At 35.9% G+C, this 18,489-nt stretch overlaps 2 protein-coding genes across 2 annotated transcripts; one reads left to right on the forward strand and one right to left on the reverse strand.

Annotated features, from left to right (window-relative positions):
* Positions 1 to 1,456: 1,456 nt before the first annotated feature.
* Positions 1,457 to 5,768, forward strand: LOC139857844 (mitochondrial outer membrane protein porin 2-like). The gene is made up of 6 exons (XM_071846684.1): positions 1,457 to 1,584; positions 1,724 to 1,791; positions 4,197 to 4,307; positions 4,386 to 4,472; positions 4,590 to 4,798; positions 5,173 to 5,768. The coding sequence occupies exons 1-6, from the start codon at positions 1,536 to 1,538 to the stop codon at positions 5,477 to 5,479; spliced, it is 831 nt and encodes a 276-aa protein (XP_071702785.1). The 5' UTR covers positions 1,457 to 1,535; the 3' UTR covers positions 5,480 to 5,768.
* A 2,177-nt stretch (positions 5,769 to 7,945) lies between these two features.
* LOC139858779 (uncharacterized) lies at positions 7,946 to 9,165 on the reverse strand. Its single transcript, XM_071847612.1, has 4 exons — positions 8,963 to 9,165; positions 8,655 to 8,808; positions 8,494 to 8,564; positions 7,946 to 8,409 (listed from the first exon to the last, which is right to left on the reverse strand). The coding sequence occupies exons 1-4, from the start codon at positions 9,131 to 9,133 to the stop codon at positions 8,197 to 8,199; spliced, it is 609 nt and encodes a 202-aa protein (XP_071703713.1). The 5' UTR covers positions 9,134 to 9,165; the 3' UTR covers positions 7,946 to 8,196.
* Between the last annotated feature and the right edge of the window lie 9,324 nt (positions 9,166 to 18,489).

The raw sequence follows: 18,489 nt of genomic DNA on the forward strand, positions 1-18,489 counted from the left end.
GTTGTCATGATTGTATTCTCTTGTTCGTGAACCTTGTATTCTTTAGCCCCGTTTTGGGCCTCGTGATTAATATATCTTGCTTTTCGAAAAAAATATCCTACGGTTAAAGTATTTGGGATATATATTTCACAATAGGACAAAACTGAAAGTATATAGTTTTCTTGTAACTTTAACCTTTCAATATATTGTTGCAAGTAGATCATCATATCTCAAACATGTTATAGAGTCTCATGGTACCTAGTGTGATCTTTGTATAGTTTTTATTATTACATATTTGTATGTGTATTTTTGCAAAAAAATTGAAAAAAAAAAAAAGTTACCCTTGTGCTACCAGTGAAAAAGATTTCTGGGTCCGCCTTTGAATGGTTATTGGGAGTCGTTTTTGTTATCTGTTAAGGTTGTGGTTGTGTGGGTTGATTGTCGTGATAGTATTTGTTAACTTTTGACAAATGTTCTTTAATTTATACTTTCTCTGTCCCATATTAGTAATTCAAAAAAAAAAAAAAAAAAAACACAGTTTAAGAAAAGATGACTATCACATTTATATTTTATTTACTTTACAATTTTTATCCTTTATTTTTTACCTATCATTTTGTCTTATATGTAAAAGTTAAGGGCATAAAGGGAATCTACCTTATTATTAATGAAGTTGCGGGCATAGCCTAACGGTTCCTCCCATATACTTTATGTCATGTGATAGGGAGAGGTCATGAGTTCGATCATTAGGGATGACATGATTTAAAAAAATAAACAATTGAACATCAATAATTGTGGTATATATTGACTATATAGGGAGGTTTTACCGGATTCGTTCACGGACCTCTACCCAGGAACACTGCCCGAATGGATGTGTTTCCGGGTACCGTCGATCGGGTTCGGGTTTCCGCTCGAAGGTGTGTGATACGTGTAAATGATGAGGGTCGTTGAAATAAATGATCTACTCATCCCAAAAAATCGCAGTTTTAAAAAAAGTATGCTATTATTTTTGAACATCTCAAAAAGAAATATTGGACTATCAAAATTCCATCTTACCAAACAAGACTGACTTCTTACCAACTCGCGAAGGGTTGTGAGGTTGGACCCGACACGAAGAATGAATCTATATATGTGCACGGAAGGGCCGACGACCGATCAACTGTTCGAGCGCAATGCAATGGTATTGGTTCCTATTCGACAAATGTAGAATGCCTGGTCGAATGTCCAGTACAGTAAGTAGCAGGTGTGTTCGTTTTGGCTCCCGAGGGAGATGGACTACATTTTATTGGCTTTTTTTTTTTTTTTTAGAAAAAAAGTCTAGAAACTTTATCAAAGAGCTTAATTTTTTTCTTTTGACCCTAGCAGGTAGCGGTTTGGTCCGAAACAAAGAAAACGTGATTAAAGGCGGGCACCGGAAACCCGACCTGACCTAACCGACCCGGATCCATCTATCGTCTAATATACCCCAATACATCACCCTTCCATTTTGGTGTCGCCTCTCCTACATCGTTCTGTTATCTCTCTTTTTCTAACGCACACGAAAGAGAACGTCAACGACCATGAGCACTGGACCAGGACTCTTCTCCGATATCGGAAAAAAAGCCAAAGGTTCCTTTTCATCTCTCATCTAAAGCTCTATATCCTTCATTCAATCGATCAATTGATCCTGTATCCTGATCAAAGGAATCTGTAATCTGTCGTGATTCGTGTATGAGAAATATCTCATGATTTTTTAATTTACTTGTAGATCTGTTAACGAGAGATTACATATCAGATCATAAGTTCTCTGTTTCAACCAGCAGTGCTACCGGAATTGTATGTATCAATTTCACCTTTATATTCAATCAATTTCGTTAATGATACTGTTATGTTTATGAAATCTGGCGCTTAGATTTGATTTGACCTATTTGTTAGAGATCTATAGTTATTACTTAACATATGCTCCGTATTACATTTTGTAATTCGGTGTTATATGTGATATGCGTTGTTATTAGATTGATTCGTTAATTAGAACTAGACTAAAATGATTTGATGTTCTATTGTTAATAGATTGATTCATTAATTAGAACTAGACTCAAATGATTTGAAGTTCTATAAGTTTGCACATTTGTTAATAGATTTATTGATTTTATTTCATGTATTGCTGCTATTGCTTGAGCTTAACTCTTCGTTGAACAACTTCTCTAGTTTAGGTTATATCACGTGCATGACATGGTTAATTAAAAAAAATTAGTATTGTAGTGGAGTTTGCACTGATGGTGTTCCATTAGTATGTGCACTGAATGATAGTCTGCGAGCGAGATTTCTTTGTTTAGTACTAGATTATTAGATGTTTACAGTTGTACTTATAGAGAAGATTTATAGAAAGGTGACTGGCACACTACACATTATATTCTCCGTACAAGAAATAAATAAAATGAATGGTAGTTGACTAATAGAATTTTCGTTTAAGTAACTAGTAAAGAAAAGACAAGCAAACTTCATTGAACACGCAATAGATGCTCTCATATTATGATTCAGTTAATTGCTGTTTTGTAAGACTTACAGTGATAAAAATGAAGAGTAAGGGATCACATTACCTGCGGACTATTGGGACAACGATGTGTGACACTGAAGAAAACTTATGAGTACATGATCTCATTACCTGTAGGGACAAAGGTCTAAGATACCATGGCCTATAAGTTGTAAATACATCGTGTCATCATTTCTATCTTTCTATTTATGATCACAATCTTGATGTTTGGCTCTATCTATGATGATCCAAATTTATTCAGCATTATGTTGTTGAAGTAATATTCCTTCTTGTACCCTATCAACTTCTTGGCCTAGGAAGTTCATAGTCGTCCAAGTAACTTCATATGAAGTAATTTCATATGAAGTAATTTCGTCTGTCTCAAAATGTGAATCGCGGTCTATTATTGTTGACAAAGAAACTATACTTAACACGTGCCATTAAAAGATCACATTAATCAGAGTCTTACCAGTCTTACCATTAATACTTCTCTGGACTTTTGAATGAATTCCTAAATCTGGTTTCGTTTTAATGCAACGATTTTTTATTTGATATTTTTGTACACTTTCAATTTCAAGACGCCTCCTCAAAGGTCGTAGGGTATTTTGCTTTAAAACATTGACATACCCTGGATTTGGGTTTTGGATTAACGTAGTTTATTGGATTTGCAAATGTTGTACTTCCATGTCTGCGGTGACCTTCATAAATTTATTATTGAGAGCCATAGGATCACTGTGTTTCCAGTGTTTAGTGACTCATATCTCATAAACATAAAAATACATAGCGTATACATCATAAACATTTAAATAACTGACTGGTTTCATGATCCAAAAGTTTACCAAGACTGCTGACATCACATTGCCGGTAATCCAGACGATCATAGTGTGCTATAAGCAAGGTTGTAAAACTCACTAGGCGTTACTCGAGCGGTTGAGACCCTTGTAGCAAGTAATCGGCTGAGTCGTGGAGTATTCAGAATGGATTTTTAATTGAAGTTCTAAATGTATGTGTTGATATAGAGTAAAAACATGATTATAACTGTTTAGTATCATAAACATAACTGTTTAAATACGGCAAACATAGAAATTAAATATTTAGTAGGGCAACACTCTAATCATAAGGGGGGGAAAGTTTGACCGAGGTTGACTGAGTAATCCGAGTTTGGCCGGATTATATAATCTGAGTCTTGACTGAGTTAACCGAGTCTTGAAGCAGCTGAGTAATAAGTCTTGTCTAGTGCAAATCGTCTAGGATCATGACCGAATCACAATTACTTGTTGAGTACTTGTCGTGACGTAATCTGAGTTTCTCAACGCATAAAGCAGCAGTTATTATCTTCATTCTTCATTTTTTTTTCTTTCTCATTCTTGTACTTTCTTCTATATTACTCATGTTTTCCCTTTTGTCAAATATGCACAAATCTTTGCTTGGTTTAATATGCTTATTACTTGACTGAATATTGGATTAGCTCTTTGAAGTGTTTGCTTCAACTTATTCATACATGCTAGCTTTATCATTGACCTTATTTTATTTCCCTTTTTCTTGTTCCACTGAACTAATTATTAATGAACTTGTTATTCCATAAGTAAACTAAAATTGCTTCTTAAGTAAACTTGTCTAACTAATCAAATGTATACAATCAATGTTTTGTCATCCTTCAGCTCAAGTATTTTTTGTGTTATATCAATCTTCTATTATTTTATTGCAGGCACTTACATCATCTGCAACAAAGAAAGGTGGTCTGTCATCAGGAGATGTGGGAGCAGTGTACAAATACAAGAACACATTGATTGATATCAAACTCGACACAGAATCAAATGTATGCTCTTTACAGCATTTCATTATGAGCCACTAACACACATAAACTATCTCTTACAATATTCTGTTTGTTTGGCAGATTGCAACTACACTAACAATCACTGATATTGTGCCTTCAACAAAGACAGTTGCCTCATTCAAACTGCCTAATCTCAAATCCGGCAAGGTACATATCATACCCAATACTTCATAATACGTTTTTTTTTTTTATATAATCATTCTTGGTTACAGTTGGTTGATCAACAATCACACAATTAAGTCACATAGTGTGTGTTGTTTGCAGGTTGAGGTTCAATACTTTCACTACCATGCTTCGCTGACATCAGCAGTTGCGTTGACCGAAACACCCACAGTCGATGTTTCAGCTACGATTGGTACTCCAACATTTGTTATTGGTGCAGAGGCAGGTTATGAGTCTTCTTCTGGTACATTAACCAAATACACTGCCGGCATCAGCGTCAATAAACCAGATTCTAGTGCATCCATAGTCTTGTAAGCAATTTTAAGAATATGACATCTGGAGGTGGCAAACTGGGCGGGTCGGGTAATGGGTTGTACTGACCTAAACACTTTCTGTTCTAAACCCTTTTATAATCAATAAACAATCAGTGTTTCAAAATATGATTACAAAAGCCTATATGAATCATTATTTAATTACCAATTTAGATTATTTAATTACCTTCAGCAACTTTGACCCTGTTTATATGTTTCTTATTTTTATGAATTTCCCCCCTTTTAAGAGGTTATTTATGTAACCGGACGACCCTTTTGTTAGTAAAAGGGTCTAAACTATCGCCTCCAATCACGAAATTTTGTTTACCATTGTATTATAAGGTAATTATTATGTGAAACTGAAATAATTTTAGGGGTGACAAAGGAGATACTATACGGGCATCATATATACACCATCTGGATGCTTCAAAAAAGAGTGGTGCTGTAGGTGAGATAACCAGAAGGTTCTCAACAAACGAGAACACTTTCACAGTTGGAGGATCTTATGCAGTGGATGGTTTGACCTTGGTCAAAGCTAAGCTCAACAACCACGGTAAGCTAGGTGCACTGGTGCAGCATGAGATTATTCCCAAATCACTTGTCACCATGTCTACTGAGCTGGACACCAGAGCCTTGGACCGAACCCCCAAATTTGGTTTGGCTCTTGCTCTTAAACCTTGATCACATGTGGGATAATGTGATTGGTTGATTCTTTGAAGCTTTTTTTTTTTTTTTTTTTAGATAGCCCGTTGAAGGGAGCATTCAATCAATAAGTAGAACCTCGTTTTACATTTACTGGGTTTTCCAGGTGAACTACTTGAACACAGAGGTGGTTTTACTGTCTATTCTTTGTGGTAATATTTTTGGATTCTTGTTACATAAATGTGTATGAATATTTTGTTGCTTGTGGTGCTAGAATGGCTTCTTATCTGTAAGATGATTTTAATTGTAGGTAATAGTTTGTTTGCCTGTCACCTACTGAGTTTGTGTCATTGGTGATTGTACCAACTAATAGGATGCTTTAATTTAATAAACAAATACAACTTAAAATTCTTATTCCAAATAATCACAAGTTAAAAGTACGAAGCTACTTCGTATCATGAATAAGGTCATTTAAACTGTTTGACACCATGTCTGAGGTGAACCTTAATTGAGCTCGTAGCAAGAGGTTAAGGTCATTTAAACTGCATGACATGATGTCTGAGGTGAACCTTAATTGAACTTGTAACAAGAGGTTAAAACGGCAATATGGAGAGCGTCATCCTAAGTGTGAGTTGGCCAATATGTATATCCTACGACACTCATCCTTAGGATCCGAGTTGAGAATTGGTTGAGAGCAATCAGATGTCAATAATGTCATACGCATCATTATTACACTATTACCATTGATCCAACAAATAACATCTTTACTTCTGTAGGGCACAACCCATAAATCAATTCACAGTGTTACAAACCTTTTCACAAACGATAAAAATAAAATGAGACTGAATGTTCCAACTTCCAAGTATAGCACCATCTTATTTAAACATGATATTGTTAAGGAAGAAAGAAATGTGCCAAAGAAAACAAAGGCAATAGCAACCAACTTGCATAACTAATGTAGTAATTAGTGTTTAAATATAGCACAATGTTGATTACAATAGTTAATCAACGTTCTTCATTAACTACTAACTTGTTGACTTTAGAAAAAAAACTGAACGATAATAAAAACTATATACATATGCACGCACGATATCGTTCAGTACCTTGCTGAACTATAATAACCCATGTGAAATCTATGTGGGTTGAGTAATGGAAAGTCTCGTACTGGTGTCATTGATTGTTCTGAATGGTTAGATGAAAAATATGAATTAGGATATGGCGATTTTTTTTTTATTATTTTTTATTTTTTGCTAAAAAACTAGAACTTTATAGCAACTCGAGGGTATTCATCTAAAGGATGGAACCTCGAAACAATCACAACTCAAAGGCATCAAGGCCAAACGACAAAAATGACAAAAGCGACAAGAACCACCACTAGAACATTACAAACACAAAACGTGCCCAACGCAAAAACTAAAGACCAAGCAACCAACACTAGAACATATATGATCTGCAAGTCTGGTGATGTTAGTATAATTTATGGAAAATATCGATATTGATTGTGGAACATAGTCCCTTTAAAATTTTGTGAATCTGTATGTCTGTTGTTTGATCCACTTTGTGTAATCTTTTTGACAATTTGACATATGAACATATATGATCTGATTGCTCCGTAGCAAATTTTGAGTCTTCTATGCTTTCTGCATCACGTAAGCATCATAATGTCTCAGTTATATTTGGATGGTCTACATCAAAATCAAGAGACCATCACATGGTTGATAAAGTCGGTCAACTAAAAAAGGTAAAACCAACCCGCGACCCCACACCGACCGGTCCCACCGCCAACATGTGAGAAGAAAATTGTGTAACCCATGCTTAAATGGATTTGATTGAACCCATGACCCCCGCTTCATGATGCATGTCCTCCAACCATTAGTCAGGAACTGGCCAACTAGTCCCCAACTAGTCGGGAATTTAATGTAGACCGTCCCGAGTAGGCCAATTGGTCAAAAGTAGCGGGTCAACGGCTCAAAATCGGTCAAACATCGGATTTATTTGTTCAAAATCAGTCAAAGTTGGCCGACGTCCGACTAGCCCCTAAGGTCTCGACCGAGTAGTCCCCGGCTAATTACTTTTACAACCTTAGGACCTTCATATAACATATAAATCTTCTATCATCTCGTCTAAAATCAAGATTTTCAAATCGTTCTTGGGGCCTTCTGGTTTTTCTTTTCTTTCCCTTTCTACCTTTTCCCTAGAGAGTAAAAATCTATCTATCAAAGTTTGAATACAAACTTCTAACCAATGTTTATAAATACAATATAAATACAATAATATACTATCAGATGAAAGCCTAAAAGGTCCAAATCTATTGAAATCAAAGTTGATTAAGGATGGCCGGGTGACTTCTTGAAACAAGGTTCTCATTATTGTTTGAACATCACATCTTCTTTTGACTACCAAAAAAATTGGGCTCTGTTAATATGAAACTTTTGCTGCTCAAAATTATGAAAACTTGTTAAACTGTACGCAAGTCCGAGTCTCAGCGTTATGCATAACTTCATAGAAACCATCAATAAACTTTTCTTAATGTATATCAATTATAACTGCTACTATAACACAAATTGTCAGTCCATAATTCAGGAAAACTGGGAGCTCAAGAATCAATTGCAATAACTACACTCGCTAATCATGGTAAAAAAACATGAATCCAGACAACGAAATACAAAATAATTCAAGTAAAAAGGTATTCATTCATTAAATCCCACATCTGCAAAACCACTAATAATCATCAAGAAATTGAAAAACAAAAATGATTACTTGAACCGCATTTGTCTAGCAATAGCAGGAAGCCATCTTTCCCCTCGAATCTTTTTCAACTCTGCAACTCTCTCTTCTTCCTTTTTGGCTTTCGCTTTTGAAGCTGCATCTCTTGCTTCTTGTTTCGCTACAGACCTTTCGTACGCTTTCTTTGCAGAAACTATTATATCATTCCCATCAACAGCAACCGATTTTAGTTGCTTTCTAAACTGCAAACACACATAGTGCTAACTGTTATCGCAATCTACACAATGTCAATCCATACTGTATATAATTAAACAAAAAAATCAGACCTTTTTTGATTTCTCATCAATATCCGTATTAGGAACTATTCTGGGTCGCTTTAGTGGCCCTTGAATTTCATCTGTACAACAAAACCACAAAAAATATATTTGTGTAATTGTGTAAACCAAGCTATTGACTTCATAAGCATTTATATGTTCAATCAACATACCAACATGATCAAACACTATGCCAGGTGGAGCGTCCCTAAATAGTCTAACGCCACCACCGTTGTTTGTCACCGAATCGTTTGCAACGACTTTTGTGGGCTGCATTTGCACTATTTGTATGCTCTTTTCGACTAGGTCATCCAAAAGTTTCTGTGCCTGTGGTTAATTGTAATTTATATAACTAATCATCATACAATATATTTTATGTCCAAAACAAAGTAAACCAATTAAGAAACTAAAAAGGCGGATTAAGTATACATATAGATAGATTTATTGGTGTTAGTTTGAAATTGAACAATTATATTGATACCTTGATATGGTAGAGTTTAGGGGTCTTGGTGTCTGTCTTATTATCGGAATTTGTGGTGGTTCCATTGGAGTGGTTGGAAGGAGTGGTGGATGTGACGGAGTTTATGGCGGCTCTCCACGCAGCGTCGCCGTCTTCCTCCCCGCTGCTGCTGGTGGAATCGCTACTACCCATTTCGGCGGAGCAAAGTGATTTTCATTGGATAAATGGGCTCAGCCGTGTACAAAGTTTGTTAAAACCCAGTTTTAGTTCTTAGCACAATGTTTTGGGCCTATTCAGTATTGTTTTATTTAGTAGTACAGTACATGTCTAGGCTTTTTTTTTTTTTTTTTTTTTTTTTTTACAAAGAAAAATATATATCATTATTATTTTTATTTTTATTTATGTTTAAAAGAAAAATAACATATTTGTTGATCATTATTGGTGAGGTTGGGTGAAATTAGCTACTACTTCATACCTAGAGTTAGAGTTGAAGCTTATAACTACTAAATAAAATTAATCTTTAGATATTACATTTCAAGCTAAAAGTTTGAGCTTATGTTTTTTGAATGTAAACTAAAACTAATTCTTAGATATTACATTTCAAGTTAAAAGTTTGAGCTTATGTTTGTGAACGTTTTATAGTTTAGATAGAGCTTAAAGATGTTACTAATGTATAAAACAAAGTATTTGATATTTAAGGATATAAGGAGTAATAATGTAATTTTACCTTTCAAACGCTCCTATATCAGTTTCAAAAGCTTGCTTTTTTAAAGCTTATTTTGTACTTAAATTTTTCTTTGCCAAACATGATTAGTAACTGAAATTAAGAATGTGTTTTTTTACTTCTTCATTTAATGGTTAATCGCTGAATGTTAAACTATCTATCACATTTGTTGTTGACTTTTAAATGACATATGATGCTGAGTGCTGAATAATTCAGAATTGAAATACTCTTTTAACTATTAAGCACTAAAAAATTTATGTGATAGCATCATTAAATTATATCAAGAACATTTATTAAACAACTATAAAAAATATCATCAATGCAAAGTCATTAAATTATTTAGATTATAAATTATTCAATGCCTAATAATTCAGTTTTTATCAAGCATACAAGTAGATGTTTTTTTTTTAAACGTTTCGCTTCCGAAGATCTTGAATTATGAATCCAACATTTTAAATGGCTTTTCAACATTCTGAATTTGGCAACAATGTCACGATTATTATCAATGCTAATAGTTTCTCATGCTTTTTTAACCGTTTCATCAAAGTCGGGGCGAGAAAACTATGAATCGAAGATCTTAAAATAAGTAGGCCCAAAGTCTGCTTTATCTTGAAACAATAAGATAGGAGAATGATCCGACTGACCCGGGGCAAAACTAATCCTTTCAAGTCATCTACAACATTAACAACATTATGAGATAAAAGAAAGCTATCAATTTTACTAAATTTATTACCCGGTTTGTTACGCCACGTGAATTGGAGACCGCCAAGAGGCATATCAAAAAGAGCATTTTGATCAATGAACTCGTTGAAAATCCTTGCGTCGAGAGAGCAAAAAACAGAACCGCACCTTTCGTCACTAGTACGGACCGAGTTCCAGTCACCCATAAAAACATACTCGCCCGGATGATTTTCAAAAAATGAAGATAATTTATTCCACAAGTCTACTTTATCTGACAAAGCTTGAGGAGCGTATACATTGACCATAAAAACCGTAAAATTTTCGTGAACCCAAGTGCCCTTAACAATGACAAAGTTAACATCACACCATATATCGCTTCTGATAAAAACATTCAGATCCCATATGGATATAACACCACCTGAGAAAACCCGAGACAAACTTATGGCGAAATCAAAATTATGATTCCCCCAAAACAAACGTAACCGAGACATTAACAACTTAGGTATTTTCGATTCTTGAATGGCGAGAAAATTAACATTAAACGTCACACATAAATCTCTAACCCATTTTCTTTTAACGGACATCAACGATCCGCATGTATGAATAGATAAAATCTTCATTTTAAATCAAAGTTATCGAAAAATCGATTCGAACAACTCTTGTTTCCTTTCAAACCATAACCAAGAAGTTCGCCAATACCGAATATATCTTCACTTTGATCCAAAGAAAAGGCATGTGATAAATCATTATTAATAACCAACAGAGGGGTATGATAACTAACCCTTGAGCTCGTCAACTGATTAACGGACTTATCATCTGAGCCTTGAGAAAAACCTGGTGGGTGAGATTTACTTGGGCTACCTGCTATGGGTTCAGTAGACACAGGTCCATTGTCTAAGCTAACCTCTTTAGCCCCATTCGTTTCAGCTGTCCCTTTTTGAGCAGAACTAAAAGACAAGGTAGACGAACTTGATATCAATATTGATTCTGGTAACGCTAGTAACGATGACATTAATTTGCGAAACTCATTGATGTCCGAAAGAGATGATATTTCTAGATTGATTAACCTTGATATTCTTCAAAAAGCTAGCATTAAATGGGATGTCGAGGGGGATGAAAATTCCAAATTTTTTCATAACTCACTGAAATTGAAAAGACGTTATCAACAGATTCAGGGTGTTCTAGTAGACGGTGTATGGCACGATGACCCGAACGATATTAAAACAGATTTATCGAACACTTTGAAAGTAAATTCACTAAGTACGAATCCGATCTTGGCTTTGGTCATATCAGACCACATTCACGTCTTTCTGTTGATGAAGTCATTGATATTGAAAAGCATGTTGACGATGAGGAGATCAGAGTGGCTGTTTGGAATTGTGGGAGCTCTAAAGCTCCAGGTCCGGATGGTATATCGTTTCGTTTTTTAAAACATTTTTGGGACTTATTTAAATTTGACTTTTGCAGGGATATTAGAAGTTTTTTCAATACTTGTAATATGCCCCGCGGAGCAAACTCGGCATTCTTTTCGTTAATCCCAAGGTGGTAAATCCGATGCTTATCAATGATTTTCGCCCCATTTCTTTAGTCGGTTGTTTCTATAAAGTGATCACCAAAATTTTGACTAATCGACTTCAACGAGTCATTGATAAAATTATAAGTCCGGTCCAGTCGGCTTTTATAGCAGGTCGCCAGATATTAGATGGACCTCTTATGCTTAGTGAGATTATAGTGTGGTACAAAAACAAAAATAAGAAGATGCTTATGTTTAAAGTTGACTTTGAAAAAGTTTATAATTCGGTCAATTGGGAGTATCTTCTCTTTATGTTATCGTCTCTCGGATTTGGTGACAAATGGTGCTCTTGTGTGACGATCGCTCCAAATCCATATGGACGAACACGTCATTCATTGATTTCATTGCGAGGTATTTGACCTCTATATGATACGTTTTGTAAACATTGCATTCTTTTGAAAAGGCATACCATAAATGAATATTTAATTCCAAGGTTTTCGACATCTGATGATTTCTACATATAGACAATCACCGTAAATAATAGTTTACAATAATACTTCCTTTGACAATGCAGTCAAAATAGATACATGATGATGGTTTTGTGAATGCAACGTTTTCTTGAATAAAGCATGCAAGACTCCATGCACATAGCTTGTATAACATGTAATCAAACAGCGGAAGACTTCTAGGGTACCTGGGAATAAACATGCTAACAAGTGTCAACACAAAGGTTGGTGAGTTCATAGTTTTAATGTTTTGCATAATCTGTACATAAAGGTGGATCACAAGATTTCAGTTGTTTCATCCAGAAACGTTTATCAAAATATTCTACGAAATTGAGTACCCTGGTAACTAAACTTAACGTATATATAATTTGTACCCTTTATATAATCATCTTAATAAATACACGCAAACCAACGTGTACGCTTCTCAAATAGCATACGTCCGTTAAAAGGCTAGTGCTCTAGCTCGGACGGGGATATCAAGGCCTATGGATCCATATATAACTACTCGCGCCCACCAGTTCTTATAACCGGCAGTTACTAGTTACCAAAGCTAGGGGATTTTCGGTTCAAACTCGGTGTAGAATTTAGTGTGTACTTGTGTCCATTGTTTTTAAAATAAAGTGCATGTATTCTCAGCCCAAAAATATAGATTGCAAAAGCAATTAAAAAGGGAGCAAATGAAACTCACCTTAGCAGCATATAAAGTCGTTCACCAAAATGTGACTGAAACTCGGATTACCAAATAACCGTAGATCTCAACCTAGAGAACATATGTTGGTCAATAAATGTCTATCAAGCTATGTCAGGTCATAGTGTATCATAATCCTAATGCTCGAGATCGACATACAAAAGTTATTCAAAGTCGTTTCAAAAAGTCAATTTTGACAATAGTTCAACAAAACGAGACATACCTTATATAAGGAGTCATTTACTCGGTTGGTAATATTTAAAAGTTCACTTTATCAATCTTAATTGCAGATTCAAAAGCAATTTCAATTAACGTCAATCATAATTCAGTTGATCATATCTTTTAATCCGTTCATCGAAACTATTCGGTGTCTAAATGAAAAGTTATTGATTTTTCGCCAGCTTTCCGAAAACATGTATATCATATACCTTTTACCAGTAATATATGTATTTAATTCATGATTCATTATAAACTGTTTAATGACGAAATTTAGCATACAAACATGTATAAATATATATACTCGAGCACTAGACATGGATACTGTGATGCCCCGTACAAAACCATCGTGTACGAATCATCAACAACAGGATCATTACAAGGTTAAGTACTATATGCGTTTCCAAAAAGAGTTTGCATTCAATAATAAAGTGACATCATAACCGACATCAAATGTTTTACAATCCAAAAGCATGCTTCACTAAGTAGAAGCAGATAATAAGTGTATGTGACCACAACGGTCGTTACAAGTCATAGTTCAAAAGTACGAATGTTTGAATGCAAAATAAAGTAGTTCATGCGATAGCAACTCTAAGCAGCGGGTGTCTACAGCACGACTAGTACACAGCGGAAGCTAACCTCAAGCACCTGAGAAAAACATGCTTAAAAACGTCAACACAAAGGTTGGTGAGCTATAGTTTAAGTATAACAGTATGTAAGGTAGGCCACGAGATTTCAGTGCTACAACGAGCGTTTCGAAAGTATGTAAAAGTATATGCTAACCATGGGCACTTGGTAACTAACTTAACGTTTATACCCCCTGAAAGTACACTTGGCAAGTGCGTATGTCTACGAAGTATTAAACACTCGTTAAATGCTAGCGCTACTAGCCCGAGTGGGGATGTCAAACCCTATGGATCCATATCTAAGATTCGCGTTCACTGTTCAAAAACCAATGATTAAACGTTACCGAGCTAAAGGGAATGTTTATGCTGTTGTATAACCCACACATATATAAGTTTAAGTACTCGTGCCTAGTATGTAAAATATAAAATCCGCATGCATTCTCAGTTCCCAAAATAAGTTAAAGTAAAAAGGGAATGCTATAACTCACAATGATAAAGTAGCGGTAAAGTAGTAGTCGGGAAAGGTGTGCAAGTAAACGGTCCGAAGTCCTCAACCTAAGTCAAATAGTACTAAGTCAGTAAATCATCTTAATAGGTTTAAAAGTATGTAAATAAGGTCTTAAGGGTCATCATCATTCATCATTAACAAAGGCGTAAAGTAAGTTTCGTTCATGAAAGTAGTTTACAACAAGGGCTGACTTCAGTCAGTCACCACGGCCTCTACCCTTACTGAATTAAGGTGAGACCAGTGGCCATGGCTCCGTCTATGAGTCATTTAAGTGTGGTAAAAATTTCAGAAGCTAACTCGTCTTCGTTTGACCGTGGCAACGGTATAAGTGCGAGTATGTCTGAACTTTCTGCACAACGTTAAAAGACATAGTGACGATCGGAGGGCCATAAATCCTAAAACGTAACTCGGATGAAGACGAGTCTTAAATGAAAAGTTATCTACTCGAAAAGTTCTATCTAAAAATCAAGGTTAGAACAGCCCAGGTCTACTGGTCTGTTACAGAAACATCAGATCAGTAGCTTTTGGACAGAAACAGTAAGTTTAAAAGGGTTCCGGTGGTCTTGGTGCTTGATGTTCATCATGGTTCTCATCCTTGATGCATATAGCTTCAAGTGTACAACTCATTGATGTATATACATCATCTTAACCAAGTCTTGACCATCATAACCCTAGTGCAAGTCTAAGACATGAAGCACAACTCACTTAAGAGTTGCATGTAGTTTGATGAACCAAAGTTACATCAAAGTCTTAGGTTTGACACTTACATGAACTATAAGACTAATAATAAGTTACAAACTTGAAAATGAACTTATGAAATCAAGATCTTAAAATGTAGAACATAGTTCTTAGTTAGATCTTGAAGATCCAAACTCAAAAGTCTAGATCAAGCATAAGTATACATAGTTATAATTAAAAAGTTTCCTTTATATGTTCTTGAACTTTAAAGTTAACTTTAAGTCCCAAGAGATATGAGATCAAGACTAACTTGTAGTACTTGACCATATAATCTAACTACATGAAATTAAAGTGCATAAAATGAAGAAGTAACTAAGTAAACATGTAATTTGTTCATGGTTGTTCATACTTTAAAGATTCAAACCAAAGTTTGATCTTTAGAAAGTAAACTTTAAAGTTTACTTCATGAACTTCAAGTATGTCTTTCAACCATGAACTTTATAATCTTTTGAAACAAGTAAGGTAGAACATAACTAGATAGATTATGTTCTTGTTGTTCTTGTTATAACAAGATAAAAATGAAGAATCAAACTAGTGAGTTTATTCTTGTAACATGAAGATAAGTAATAACAACATGACTTAAATAACTAGTAATCAAAGACAAGTAACATTTAAATAAAAGAATGATGATGATGAAGATGTAGATTTTGGTTTTGTTTGAAGAAAAGAAGAGAAGAAGTTGTTCAAAACACTTACAAGAAAGAGAGAATTTGAGAGAAAAGTTACAAGTGTTCTTTGTGTGTGTTTGAGAATGAGAGAGTTTGTGAGTAAGTAGTAAGTAAAAAAAAAGATTTTGACTCCCTCCTCTTCCACAAAATGCTACGGCCAGCAGCCTCTCAAGGGGGGGATGGAGTTGTTTTGTGGTTACATGCTTGTTAAAGTTTGAAAAGGTGGATAAAAGGGGTGGTTACATGGGGATTAAGGCATAACTAGATTCCATATCTCTTAACTAGCTAGTTCCATGTTCTAAATGATACTTACACTTGAAAGAGTGGGCTAAAGGGTCCATTAATAATGTAGGGTGGGCTTGTAAGCCCAAAATCAAGTGTCCATTAACCATAAACAAGCCCAAGTCCAAAAATTCACAAGTTAAACCAAATAAAGTCCAAGTAACTAACTAATAGTCTTAGTTAATTAAAATGATTAATAAAATTAATCATGAATGTAAATAATACTTGAAAATATTATTCGTGCAAGTTCCGGGTGTCACAAAGACGTTTCGGGCAATTAAAGTCAAGTTCGGGCAATCATGGCAACATGTAAATGTAATAACGTACATCCGTTTTATCACACGTATTAATAATAATAATTATTAATAAATAAATGTTGGAAATTCCAGGGTCGTTACATTACCCACCTATTAAAGAAAATTTCGTCCCGAAATTTAGGCTGAGGTAGATGGAGGAGTCGGGAAAAGGTGAGGATACTTTCGCATCATTTGATCCTCTCGCTCCCAAGTAAACTCAGGTCCTCGTTTGGCATTCCATCGCAGTCGGACGATCGGAATCTTGTTGCGTTTCAAAGTTTTGATCTCACGACCCATAATTTCAACAGGCTCTTCCACAAAGTGAAGTTTGTCGTCAATTGTAAGTTCCTCAAGTGGTATGATAAGTTCAGGTGGAGCAAGACACTTCTTCAAGTTCGACACGTGGAAGGTAGGATGAACTGAGCTCAATTGTGCTGGTAGATCCAAACGGTATGCAACGGGTCCAACACGTTCCAAGATTTCAAAAGGACCAATGTATCGTGGGTTTAAATTTTCACGTTTTCCAAAACGGATCACACCTTTCCAAGGTGCAACCTTCAACATTACACGATCACCAACGTTGTATTCAAAGTCTTTACGTTTAAGATCATCATAACTCTTTTGGCGATCACGGGCAGTCTTAAGTCTATCTTGAATCTGAGCAATCTTCTCCGTCGTTTCGTGGACTACCTCGGGTCCGGTGATTTTCTTTTCGCCTACTTCGGCCCAACAAATAGGAGATCAGCACTTATGGTCATACAATGCTTCGAAAGGTGCAGCATTAATGCTAGAGTGATAACTGTTGTTGTAGGAGAATTCGGCGAGTGGCAAATGCCTTTCCCAGGCCCTTCCAAAATCAATGACACATGCACGCAGCATGTCCTCCAAGGTCTGAATCATTCGCTCACTTTGCCCGTCAGTCTGAGGATGATAAGCAGTACTCATGTCGAGACGAGTTCCCATGGCTTCTTGCAAAGAACGCCAGAATCTAGAAGCAAAACGGGGATCGCGATCGGAGATGATCGATAAAGGTACATCGTGTCATGATACAACCTCCTTAATGTAAAGTTGAGCAAGTCTCTCCATTGTATCAGTTTTCTTCATCGCTAGAAAGTGTGCAGATTTGGTAAGGCGGTCAACAATAACCCAAATAGTATCGTATCCGCCCACCGTTTTTGGCAGCTTAGTAATGAAATCCATTGTTATCCTTTCCCACTTCCATTGTGGGATCTCCGGTTGCTGAAGTAACCCAGAAGGTCTCTGATGCTCGGATTTAACGGGCAAGTCAAACACTTACCAACATAAGTCGCAACGTCCTTCTTAAGATTCGGCCACCAATACTGTTCTTTAAGGTCGTGGTACATTTTGCCCGCTCCAGGATGAATCGAATATCTTGATTTGTGTGCTTCATCAAGTATCAGGTTCCGTAGATCTCTATAAAGAGGTACCCAAATTCTTCCGACATAACATCGGAGTCCAGACTCCCTAACCTCGAATCGAGAGACAAGTATGTTCAAATGTTCGTGAGATATATTCTCCTCCTTGAGAGCCTCAACTTGGGCTACTCTGATCTGGCTGTTGAGGTTCGAATGGATGGTGATGTTCAGAGCCCTAACACGAAGAGGTGTCGTCCTCTCCTTTCGGCTTAAAGCGTCAGCTACAACATTGACCTTGCCAGGGTGATAACGGAGTTCACAATCGTAGTCGTTAAGCGTCTCGATCCATCGACGTTGTCTCATATTCAGTTGCTTCTGATCAAAGATGTGCTGGAGACTCTTGTGATCGGTGAAGATAGTGCTCTTAGTTCCATACAAATAGTGTCTCCACAATTTGAGTGCAAAGACAACGGCTCCAAGTTCAAGATCATGAGTAGTGTATTTTCGCTCGTGGATCTTCAATTGGCGGGAGGCATAGGCAATAACTTTTGATCGTTGCATCAGTACACAACCAAAACCACTCTTCGATGCATCACAATAAACAACGAAATCGTCACTGCCTTCGGGAAGCGACAGAATAGGTGCGGAGGTTAACTTCTTCTTCAAAGTTTGGAATGCTGATTCGTGTACGGGTTCCCAAATGAACTTCTTGCCCTTGTGAGTCAG

This window comes from Rutidosis leptorrhynchoides, chromosome 7 (assembly GCF_046630445.1).
Source record: "Rutidosis leptorrhynchoides isolate AG116_Rl617_1_P2 chromosome 7, CSIRO_AGI_Rlap_v1, whole genome shotgun sequence".
NCBI classification, from domain to species: domain Eukaryota; kingdom Viridiplantae; phylum Streptophyta; class Magnoliopsida; order Asterales; family Asteraceae; genus Rutidosis; species Rutidosis leptorrhynchoides.